This window comes from Amyelois transitella, chromosome W (genome assembly GCF_032362555.1).
Source record: "Amyelois transitella isolate CPQ chromosome W, ilAmyTran1.1, whole genome shotgun sequence".
NCBI lineage: Eukaryota > Metazoa > Arthropoda > Insecta > Lepidoptera > Pyralidae > Amyelois > Amyelois transitella.
Genome location: NC_083536.1, coordinates 4,532,740 through 4,545,654, shown reverse-complemented (window position 1 = coordinate 4,545,654; position 12,915 = coordinate 4,532,740). Strand labels below are relative to the sequence as shown.

At 36.5% G+C, this 12,915-nt stretch overlaps 1 protein-coding gene across 1 annotated transcript; it reads left to right on the top strand.

Moving 5' to 3' along the window:
• The first annotated feature begins 4,019 nt into the window (after positions 1-4,019).
• LOC106140644 (uncharacterized) lies at positions 4,020-4,921 on the top strand. Its single transcript, XM_060954011.1, has 2 exons — positions 4,020-4,296; positions 4,677-4,921. Exons 1-2 carry the CDS (start codon positions 4,020-4,022, stop codon positions 4,919-4,921), a joined length of 522 nt encoding a protein of 173 aa, XP_060809994.1.
• Positions 4,922-12,915: the final 7,994 nt, after the last annotated feature.

The following is a 12,915-nucleotide window of genomic DNA, read 5'->3' as shown; positions in this document are numbered from 1 at the left end:
ACACTGCACTGCACAAACTGGAGTCTCATTTATATCCAGGTCCAAAGGGATCTTGAACATAGTGTGCGCTGTTTTCCCTCTAGGTAATAAGGTGGCAGCTATCCCCGAAGACGCAACAGCTAACGCTATCTTTCCTTGCCTTCTGACCTCAGCCAGTAATAAGCGAGTCAAAAAGGTTTTGCCTGTACCACCAGGCGCGTCAAGGAAAATTGTTTCACCCTGCTCTTCGTTAACACTTCTCAATACGTTGTCAAACACAGACTTTTGCTCATCGGAAATCATCCCAATACAATTATTTACGATCTCAGCCATTGCAACAGCGTCATAACTTGTATCTGCTGATTATTTGCGACTCACTTGTGGATCGTCAGAGGTTTTCTGTGGTTCCGGAAGACCGTAGTGACTCAAAGAATGGCCATCAATTGATAAGACAACATCTTGAAGCGAACAAAGGCAATGATTGATAACTCTGTCATCAGATACAGTTACATTATCTCCATAAGAATTTTTAATTAATTAAAAAATTTGCCAGCGGCTACAATCGTGTTATTTCTTAAATTCTCATGAGGCGCCATCTCGTATCGGGTGGTCAAAAAATAAATATCTAAACCACGGGAACTAAATAAACAAAGCAATTTGAATTAAATAAATAAAATGCTATTTTTTTATAATTTTTTTTAATCATTATCCATACATATAATAATTAATTATTTATGTGCCGTGTGGTTCCCGGCACCAATAAAAAAAAAGAATAGGACCACTCCATCTCTTTCCCATGGATGTCGTAAAAGGCGTCTAAGGGATAGGCTTACAAACAAGGGATTCTTTTTTAGGCGACAGGCTAGCAACCTGTCACTATTTGAATCTCAATTCTATCATTAAGCCAAATAGCTGAACGTGGCCTTTCAGTCTTTTCAAGACTGTTGGCTCTGTCTACCCCGTAAGGGATATAGACGTGATGATATGTATGTATGTATGTATGTATGTATGTATTATTTATAGCTTTTTATATCGATTCAAAAATGACGAAATTCCATACAAACTTGCACCCCCTATTTCATCCCCTTGGGATAGAATTTCAGGATAAAAAGTAGCCTATATTCTAATCCAGGTTACTAACTATATCTGTGCCGAATTTCGTTCAGATCCGTTCGGTAGATTTTGCGTGATGCGCGTACAAACATACAGACAGACAGACGGACAGACAGACAGACAGACAGACAAAAATTCTAAAAAAAATTGTTTTGGCTTCTACTGGCCCTAAAAAGACCCCTTATAAATTTTTTTCTTAAATATCTTCAATGTACAGACAAAGTTCAGTTACAGTTTTATTATATGTATGGATGGATATGGATTTATGTACACAAAATTATATACAGAAGCATTTATTACAGTAATTCTAGTACAAAGGTGCTACTTATTTCAAAAGAAATCTCTTCCAGTAGACCCATGAGAGGAGAGATTAATTTTGGAGCGGTATGGCGTGTGCATAAATTACGTTTAACATATTTAAATAAACATACATGCTAATACTTACATAATTAAACATGGAACAATTAAATAAATGACAGTAATAATAAACTACATAAAAATACCAATATATAATATAAGTCTATTTGGAGAGATAATAGTCTTTAACTCGTCGTTTGAATGAAGTAAGAGTTTGGGAATCGTGATATCATGCGGTAAGGAATTCCATAGTCGTACAGCATGAGCAGAGAAGGAAAAAGAGTAGAAGGAAGTCTTGTGGGTAGGAATAGTAAGAATGGTGCGCAAATGAGATCTGCAAGGAGAATTAGACGAATGACGGAAAGAGAAACGTTTTAGGTAAGGGTATTACGTGTGCAAATTTCCAAGATATTTCATTGTTGTTATTTGTTGGTAAAATGCCGAAAAAAACGAAAAAGACTGTTTTGAATTCGCAATCTCGGGAATTGGTCGTTCGCTTGAGGGATTACTTTGAGCGTGAGCGACAAAATGGTGATCCACTGGTGCCGATCGAAAAGGTTATCGCCCGAGTTGCAGAAGCATTGGATATCGGGACGGCCACAGTTAAACGTATCACAAAAGAAAAATTTGGTGCAGCTGATACCGATGAAAATATTTTATCGACACCGAAGAAGGAACGGCGGAATAAGCCAATTACAAATGTGGACAGTTTTGACGTCGAAGCTATCCGAAATCATATACTAATCTGTCAACAAAGTAGCAGGAAAAGATCAATAATACACAAACTGTTTGTTATTCATCCAAATTTATTTTATCACCTTCAAAATATGCTCCTTTAGAAACGATACACTTACGCCAACGAATAATCCAATCATCAAAACATTTTTTAAACGCTGTTTCCGGAATTGAGGTCAGTTCTCGCCGCGAATTCTCTTTTATGTCTTCTACCGATTGAAAACGGGTACCACGAAGTGGTAATTTGAGTTTAGGAAAAAGAAAAAAGTCGGCTGGAGCCATATCTGGTGAATATGGTGGTTGCTCGATGGTATTTGTTGAGTGTTTGGTTAAAAATTCGTTCACAATGATGGCCTTGTGCGAAGGTGCATTATCATGGTGCAAAATTCAAGAATTTTCTTTCCACAAATCTGGCTTTTTCGTCGGATTTGCTCTCTTAAACGCCGCATAACACTCAAATAATATTCCTTATTTACCGTTTGACCTTCCGGCAAGAATTCCGAGTGCACAACACCGCGCTAGTCAAAGAAAACAGTCAACATGACTTTGACTTTTGAACGACTTTGGCGTGGTTTTTTCGGTTTCGGTTCAGTTGGAAGGCGCCACTCCGAAGCTTGTTGACTAGTTTGCATGTCAAACTCGTAAACCCACGTCTCGTCACCAGTAACAATGCGTTTCATGAATGTTGGGTCGGAATTGACTCGTTCTAGCATGTCCTCAGCGACTCTCATGCGATTGAGTTTTTGAAAAAAATTCAGGTCTTTTGGGACTAGCCGAGCGGCAACATGTTTCATACCCAAATTATTAGTTAAAATGGTACGGATCGACTCGTGAGATACAGAAAGTTCGGTGGCTATCTCTCTCAAAGTTGAATGAGGATTTTCAGTCACTATTTCCTTCACTTTTGCGATGTTAACTTCAGTTGCAGACGTTGATGGCCTACCAGAGCGAGGCAAATCTTCCATCACATCTCGACCGCTTTTGAACGCTTTGTACCACTCATAAGCACGAGTTTTTGATAAAGTCGATTCACCGTAAGCCTTCTGTAACATTTTCAGTGACTCCGAACACGATATTCCATTGGCAATGCAAAATTTAAGACAAACTCTTTGTTCGATGTTTTTATCCATTATGAAATTAGCAATACACACTAGATATGATATAACTAAAAATAGCACTGTATTTAATGTAAACAACAGATGCAACTCAAACTCCGCGCCAAAATGGAAAACAGTTGTGCCAATCTAACAACAACAAAAAAAAACAAAAATTTGAATTTGGAACCATAAATAAATAATCCATTCCCGATACTTTTCTGACTGAATGTATATCGATATTATGAAAGGAATGAGCTACCCAGTTTGTCGAAACTGATAAAATCATTAAAAGAAGCTGAGTTATTCACTGGCAGTGTGACTTCTTTATGGCGGATGATGAGTTCAATTGGGTTCGAATGGAAAAGATTGAACAAGAGGAAAATAATAATGGAGAGAGGAGATATTGCTATCGCCTGATATACATTTCTGGAATCGGCAAAAGAAATAGAAAATTGGGACAACGTCGTCTTTATAGATGAGACATGGCTAAACGCCAATCACACCGTCACTAAAATGTGGACAGATGACACTGCTCACGCCTCTACAAAGGTACCAGAGGGGAAAGGGGAAAGACTTATTATTTGCCATGCTGGAAATTCAAAAGGATTTATACCGAATTGTCTTCTGGCTTTTAAATCTAAAAAGACTAACGAATATCACGAAGAGATGAATTCAGAAAAAATTGAAGGATGGTTTATGACTTTAATAGAAAATCTTAAAGAACCCAATATTATAATAATGGACAACGCGAAGTACCATTCTCGACAAGTAAATAAACCACCAACGTCACAAGACAACAAAGCCACTATAGTGGAATGGCTAAATAACAATAACGTGCCCGCCGACATGACAATTCTAAAAGAAAAACTGTTGATTCTTCTTAGAGAGCATAAACCACCGACACCCACATATTATTTGGACGAGATGGCCAAGGCGCATGGGCACCGTGTATTAAGATTGCCTCCGTACCATTGCCAATACAATGCAATTGAACTAATTTGGGCACAAGTTAAAGGTAAAGTTTAACAATTAATTTATTAATAACAATTAAAAATTATTAATTCAATTTTATTATTTACTTGACTATTTGTAAGTGCTGCTTTGAAGCCTATATAGGCTTTATACAACCTCGTAACGCCCAAATACCTTTATAAAGACAGACCTACACAATAGATTTTTAACTGTGTCTTGTTTTCTTGGCGTTACAGACAACAAGCATTATACTACAACCATTATATAAAAGAAATTTTCAGTTTTAATAATTTTAGTTCTCAGCTTTCTAGGGAAACGTTATTCAGGAACCAGAAAATGAGTTTTATTAAAGTCTTGGACTTGCAAGCTAGTTAAGTTAATTCTTAAGGACTTTTTTATCAATCAGCATTATTTTAATTTCAGGATTTGCTGCAAAAAACAACAGGTCTCCTCCATTTACGGCGAACAAAATGTTAACATTATTGCAAACTGCCTGCCATCACGTCACCGGTGAAAATTGGGCGAAAGTAGTTGAAAAGACCAAAAATACAATAGTAGAGGACTGGGAGTGGTACGTCAGAATAGATCGGTGGAAAGACCAACTCATAATAAATGTCGACGAAAGCGACACTTCAAGCGACTCTGACAGTGATTTCTCAGATAGTTAATAAAAAAAATACAATTCAAATTTTGTTTCATTTTACCTAATAACCACTGTGTAAAACATACATTAAATAAAATGCATTTATGAACTATAAACTTTCAATTAAATACAAAAACACAAATCATATATTTTAAAGCTTTGGTAGTAATCAAATCGATTTCATTTCCATATAAAGTATTATCGATTACCAGAAACAATCGAAATTATTTCATTGTAGAACATCTCTACAAATTGTCAAAATCGAACTGTAACGGGAATCATCTTAGTTGAAATGGACTATAGTTTACCACAATGTAAACCCGTCCGTTGTTTTATGTTGTTTGCTATCAAAGTAGCAATTCTTTTTTTATAAAATCTTGAAAGATGAATATTATCTTTCGTCAAAAAACAATTTTTTATAAACAGATTTGTATCAAAAAATACAAACTTGTTATGACGACATGACATATAATGACCCATATTGTTCATCAAATGAATGATTTTTCTTTGGCGTCTGACAACTTATACGAGTATAAGGAAAAGCACAAAAAAATATTTTACATACATTTAAATTATTCAGAGTACCTAGACCCTGAATAAGGTCTTGTTTACTGATTTTTAAACTGTTTCCAACCATTATAACAATTGTGGATGTGTTGCTCAATTGTGTGTTTTTTATACACTTAATAATTTGTGAGAAGTTGGTATTAGGTAGACAATAATTTATTATGTTTGATAAATTCTCACTAACCAGTGTACCTATGTTGCGTCCTATGCTGTCTGAAAAAATAACAGTGTTCTGGGGGCTACAGGTATCAACACCGACACTCTCCAGCACACTATCAGACAAGCCCCCAAGACATGGGGAGGGAACTACGGTACTATTGTTACTTGACCCGTTAAATATTCCACAGGTACATAAGTCTCCTGCGGATTTAATCATTTCTTCAATGTAATTAGCATCTTTATTTAATGATTCTGCAGCCATGACATGATCGGAGATTTGTCTGAGAGATTCAGTATTTTTTTTCCAAAAGATTGTATACATTTCCTCAAGCTGTGAGATTTGTTACTTTAAGGTCTTGGTGTCGAGACTATATAACTCCTGAATAAACGGCGATGAGCAACATTGTACGAGTTCCCTAAGCTACTATGATCCTTAGAAAATGGTAACACGGTGCAATAGCGACCAGACGAGTCGCGCGAGACTGTAGAAGCGTATATTTGTTCACATTCTTCATCAGTACGACTAAGAAATTTATTCACAGGAACTTCCTCTAATTCCCAGAATTTAGAAAGAGAGGCATCTAAACTTTTTTCGAAACAAGTAAGAAATGAAGCGGTAGATGAAGACTGAATTGCGGTTATATCGCCAATGACTGACGAAGCGGTATTAGCCGCGGCGTCACCCATAAAATACATACATACATACATATAATCACGTCTATATCCCTTGCGGGGTAGACAGAGCCAACAGTTTTGCAAAGTCTGACAGCAACCTGTCACTACTGAATCTCAATTCTATCTTAAAGCCAAATAGCTGAACGTGGCCTGTCAGTCACATAAAAACAAATCCAAAAACAGTTTCAATAGCGAGCGGAGCTGGCGGTGCAATGACTTATCCACTAAGAAGTAAGAATGGTAATAACTTTGCTCCTAGGACAATTTCGATTTCACTAGGAATATACCAGAATGGATCTGCAAGCGGTATGTTTACCAGATGCCTAATAATAGATGTGTCAATATAATCTATAGGAAGACGATCGATAATACAATCTATGACTAATGCGGTTAAGTTAAAAGTTTGTTTATTATTTTTTTGCAGAAATCGTAAAAAGAAAATACCCTATAATAGGCCGTGAAGTCAAACCAACACCCTTTAAAGTCGAATTCGATAGCGGAATAATTTTCAAATTAAGTTTTTTGCAACAGTATAGAGTAATTAAATTGTTCTGTGAAGCATTATCAATAAGATATCGAACAGTTTCTTTTATATTCTTAACACTCCGTTCTCTCTACAGATTTAAAAACTTCCTTCCTCAGAACACCAAAAAATTACTCTGTCAATCCCTTATCCTTTCTTTAATTGACTATGCAGATGTGTGTTACTGTGATTTGAATCAGTCACTTGTCTTAAAGCTGGATATACTAGCCAATAATTGCATTCGTTTCATATTTGATTTACGAAAATATGACCATGTCTCCTCTTTTCGTTCTTAGCTTGGTTGGCTGCCTATTCCTTTTCGTCGCAAAGCTAGAATCCTATCCATGCTGTATACTATTCTCAACGACCCTTTCGTTCCAGATTATCTTAAATCGAAGTTCCTACTTTTAAGCGTTACCCACGCTCGATCCCTTCGCTCTTCTGATAACCTTCTTCTGGCCACTCCTGCCCACCGCCTTGGATTCATGTCGAATTCATTCCAAGTACAAGCCATCCGACTGTGGAATTCCCTTCCTGAATCTATTTGGAAAGCGCCTAATAGATTTGCATTCAGGGAGCAAGTCCATAAACATCTTTTTGACCAGTAGTTTTTTTTTTAAACTCTACACAATCATCCAACTTATGTTTATTTTATGTACTGTATATATTTATCGTCAAACTTATATATGTAAACTATATTATATGTAAGTGTATAAGGTATTCTATTATTCATATTTTTCTTATTATTATTATATATTTTTTTACACTCATTGCACCACCCGTACGTCCATCTCAGTTTGATCCAGAGGTTCGACTGGCAGAGAATGCCTTGTGGCATTAAGTCCACCTGTTGTACATTTTCGTGCATAAAGTTTAAATACATAAATTATTATACGCGTAAATACTGGCGGTAGAAAGAAGCATTTCAGTACGGTTATGACAAGATAACGTGGTACAGGGAAGAACATTAATTATAACCCGTGCGAATTAACTTGAGACTCCACTGGAATGCGACCCCCTTCCCGACTCTCCGCACCACTTCTCGCATTGGTCTCGTGCGCTTAGTACCTATAGCATCTTTGTTACGGATAAGCGTCTCGACTCACGTTCGATATTTTATTTAACAGCTTACTTACTATACTTGCAGCTTTATGTACAGACGAATATTGATAACACGTAACAGGCCATTGATTTGCTGAATCAAAACTAAAATGGAGTTCTAGACTGGTCTAATCGATTTGGCATTTCTGTTTATGTTAAAAAGTGTCAGGCTATAGTAGTTGGCAGTTTCTATCAGATTAATAATGTTGACATTAACACTTTGCCACCGCTGATCTTTGACGGAACTATAATTGAATTTAGTACGACTGTTAAAAACCTTGGCTTACATATTGATACCAACTTACATTCAGTCAGAAAAGTATCGGGAATGGATTATTTATTTATGGTTCCAAATTCAAATTTTTGTTTTTTTTGTTGTTGTTAGATTGGCACAACTGTTTTCCATTTTGGCGCGGAGTTTGAGTTGCATCTGTTGTTTACATTAAATACAGTGCTATTTTTAGTTATATCATATCTAGTGTGTATTGCTAATTTCATAATGGATAAAAACATCGAACAAAGAGTTTGTCTTAAATTTTGCATTGCCAATGGAATATCGTGTTCGGAGTCACTGAAAATGTTACAGAAAGCTTACGGTGAATCGACTTTATCAAAAACTCGTGCTTATGAGTGGTACAAAGCGTTCAAAAGCGGTCGAGATGTGATGGAAGATTTGCCTCGCTCTGGTAGGCCATCAACGTCTGCAACTGAAGTTAACAACGCAAAAGTGAAGGAAATAGTGACTGAAAATCCTCATTCAACTTTGAGAGAGATAACCATCGAACTTTCTGTATCTCACGAGTCGATCCGTACCATTTTAACTAATAATTTGGGTATGAAACATGTTGCCGCTCGGCTAGTCCCAAAAGACCTGAATTTTTTTCAAAAACTCAATCGCATGAGAGTCGCTGAGGACATGCTAGAACGAGTCAATTCCGACCCAACATTCATGAAACGCATTGTTACTGGTGACGAGACGTGGGTTTACGAGTTTGACATGCAAACTAGTCAACAAGCTTCGGAGTGGCGCCTTCCAACTGAACCGAAACCGAAAAAACCACGCCAAAGTCGTTCAAAAGTCAAAGTCATGTTGACTGTTTTCTTTGACTATCGCGGTGTTGTGCACTCGGAATTCTTGCCGGAAGGTCAAACGGTAAATAAGGAATATTATTTGAGTGTTATGCGGCGTTTAAGAGAGCAAATCCGACGAAAAAGGCCAGATTTGTGGAAAGAAAATTTTTGGATTTTGCACCATGATAATGCACCTTCGCACAAGGCCATCATTGTGAACGAATTTTTAACCAAACACTCAACAAATACCATCGAGCAACCACCATATTCACCAGATATGGCTCCAGCCGACTTTTTTCTTTTTCCTAAACTCAAATTACCACTTCGTGGCACCCGTTTTCAATCGGTAGAAGACATAAAAGAGAATTCGCGGCGAGAACTGACCTCAATTCCGGAAACAGCGTTTAAAAAATGTTTTGATGATTGGATTATTCGTTGGCGTAAGTGTATCGTTTCTAAAGGAGCATATTTTGAAGGTGATAAAATAAATTTGGATGAATAACAAACAGTTTGTGTATTATTGATCTTTTCCTGCTACTTTCTTGACAGAGTAGTACATTGGGATTCACACGTTGTTGCAAACAGTCGGAAAGTTTACAGTGTTCTGCATTATCTGCAATGCTTAAAACATTTTCTTCCAACAAAGACGAAGATTTTGCTTGCCCATGCACTTCTTCTGCCTATAATTGATTATGCTGATGTGTGTTATCTGGATTTAACTGAAGAGCACCTCAACAAATTAGAACGTCTTCTAAACAATTGTATCAGGTTTATATTCTGCCTTCGGAAGTACGATCATATTTCTGAATACCGTTCTCAGCTAAAATGGCTCCCCATCCGTAACCGTAGAAATCTTCACATTTTATGTCAGCTCTATACCATTCTCAATAATCAGCTTGCCCCAGACTATCTTAAAAAAGACTTCCAACTATTAAGTTCTACTCACGAAAAAGTCCTACGTTCTTCAAATAAGTTAACTCTTGCTATCCCTTTTCACCGTACAGGTATTGCCTCCAATTCTTTCGCCGTTATGGCTGTTAGGCTCTGGAATTCACTTCCTGAGTCCATCAGGACATCCCCAAGTCGTTCTAGTTTCAAATCGCGGGTATACAGGTTTTTCTTGAGTCGCGAGGGTATTTAATATCGCCTTTTCACTCATTTCGGTAATCGCTGCATCTATTTATTTATGTATACTGTTTATCTATTGTAGTTTTTATGTATGTATATTATAATCATTTTATTTTATATTTTGTGTAGGTATAAATACATATATTTATTTAGTTTAACCCCACATTACGTTCTCTGTAAGACCCAATGGTTGACTGGTAGATAATGCTTCTAGCATAAGTCCGCCAATTGTGCTATACATTTGTATTTTGTGCAATGAAGTTTAAATAAATAAATAAATTGTTTGCTGTTTTGTTTGAGTTTTGCTTGTTTTTGTTATACTTGGACGTTATTTTATATATTTCGTTAAGTTTGGACACATGTGTTGTGCGTGGGATTTTCTTGTGACGCTGAAGATGACGATTTTATGAACTGGATAGATCCAATTGTAAATAGTGAATCAGAATAAAAAAATATTAAAAACAATAAAATAGTATTTTATTTATCTTATTGTTCATTGAGATTTTCTAGAGTAATTTGAATAGATCTTCCTATAGAAAGGTCTATTCAAATTACTAATAGACGAGATTTTGGTAACATCCACTTCTTGGCAGAAGTCAATTTTATATAACTTACAGTTAAAAATAAGGACCGTCTTTACGCTAAACATTTTTTAACCTTAACCTTTAACTGGTGACAAGCGGTTTCACAGGCCGAGCGGTGTCAGTGAAACGTCATTTCACCCCCTTCCCTGCGCTTCCTTTGTTTCAACGTCTAAGTAGCTGTAAATTTAGATGCGTCCACACCGTAGATAGTGACAGTTGTGTCGTATTGTCCTTTATTCGTAAATTACAACAACATAAAACTCGGCAGCGGTCTCTCAGAGCGTACGTCACCACTAACGTAACTTTTTAACGTAATTTTGCTATATTGCTTTTTCTTGTTTTTACGGTAATAACTAAAAATGACTAATTCTGGACCTCCAAAAAAGAAGCGTAAGGAGTCAGGAGTTGGAAATGTACTGTCAAATACTCAAATTGAAGCGTGTCGGGCACGGGAAGACTCAACTGGGTCGCAAGCAGAAAATGTTCCTGAAAATTTCATCCCGGAGTGTTGGGTTTTGATTTGCCACCTGAACCACAAAACTTAGAGGATAGGCCGAAAACACGGAAAACCTGTGCCAGTTGTCCTCCTAAATTAAATCGCAAATCAAATTACCATGTAATACATGTAACAAACATGTGTGCTTGCAATGTGCCAAACAATTATGCCCCGACTGACAATAAAAATAACCAAAGTTTGACCAATGCCAGTTTTTTTTAAATGATACGTGTGATTAAATAATATTTTTTTTATTGATTATAGTATCGTAACTATAAGGAAAAAGAGTATTTTTGCTATAATTATCTTGATAAAATTTTTTTTGTGTGATTATTGATCTCATATTTAGATTTAAGATTTTTGTTCCTAATTACATTTTAATAGCATGTTAATAATTAAAAACTACATTCAGAGTCCATTGCATGGTTTTATTTTCGGAACAATTACACGTTGTCGATCCCAGCGCATCGGCTGGCTAAGGTAGGGAAATCATTTCTGATTAATTGTATAAGATTTTATAATAAATTACCAAAAAGTGTTCTTGAAATGAATGATGGAAAATTCAAAAAGTACATTACAGATGAGCTTTGTAGGAAAGCCTATTACAGCACGGAGGATTATATTAATGATAAACATTCTCTCCCTCCTGGACCTCCGTTGTGTGCGGACGTGTTTTTTTTGATAACCCTTATTTAACTTTATTTTGAATTTTTAAAATAATTGTTTTTACAAAATAAAATAAGTGCCGTAATATTCGTACGTAGTACCAGGAGATCAGAAGCAGCTCGGAGACTAACGACGTATGCGAAAGTAGGATAGAACTCAAGCTTGTCGGAGCTCAGCGTGTGCGAAACCGTAGTGCGAAAACAGGATAGTAATATAATCAACATCATCGCAATCAATCTATGCCTACAAGCCCGCGTAAGTCGGAAAAGCTCCGCCCACTATTCCATTCAGTGCAGCGCCCGCGCTTCTGTCGCCAACCCCACCATTGATGACAATTACAGTCGCACAAAAAGATTACGCAACGTGGTACTTACAAGGTAACAAAAGTTTATTTTTATTTACTCTTCAGCGATGACTACTCAGAGGTCTCCCATCCTTTCTACAAATCGGCCGGGCATAATGAAGACCCCCGTATCCAGCTTTGGTTCAGACCCTCAGTTGTATGATTCATCAAAAAACATAGACAATGAGTCAGATTTCATCACACGCAGAATGAAAAGAAAACTTAGTAATGAGTCTTCTAACTACGAGTCAATTATTTATCAAATGAAGGAAATGTTCATGAGTTTTGAAAATAAGCAAAACCTTAAACTAGATGCTATTTCACAACAAAATTTGGAAATACAAAAGAGTATTATCTTTTTGTCGTCTAGATACGATGAATTACTTAATAAGGTACAAACTTTGGAAACCACAAATAGGAGCTACGAACAGAAGATTGAGTCGCTTGAGAGCAAAATAGAGGTGCTTGAACGAAACGCTCGGACTTCGTCTATAGAAATAAGAAACGTTCCTAAGCAAAATGCGGAAAACAAATTACTTTTAAGATCTCTGGTAAAACGGGCGTGTGAGACTGTTCAACAGCCCCTGTCAGATTTGGATATCAATGATGTGTATAGACTTAAAACAAAAAAAGAGTCAGGTAACCATATTGTTGTTAATTTTACTAGCGCAATATGTAAAGACGGATTTATTAACCAATGCAGAGC

Coding starts and splice junctions, on each gene's coding strand:
- LOC106140644 (XM_060954011.1), top strand. CDS start 4,020: ATGGACAACGCGAAGTACCATTCTCGACAAGTAAATAAACCACCAACG. Junction 4,297..4,676: donor AATTTGGGCACAAGTTAAAG/GTAAAGTTTAAC, acceptor TTTTAATTTCAG/GATTTGCTGCAAAAAACAAC.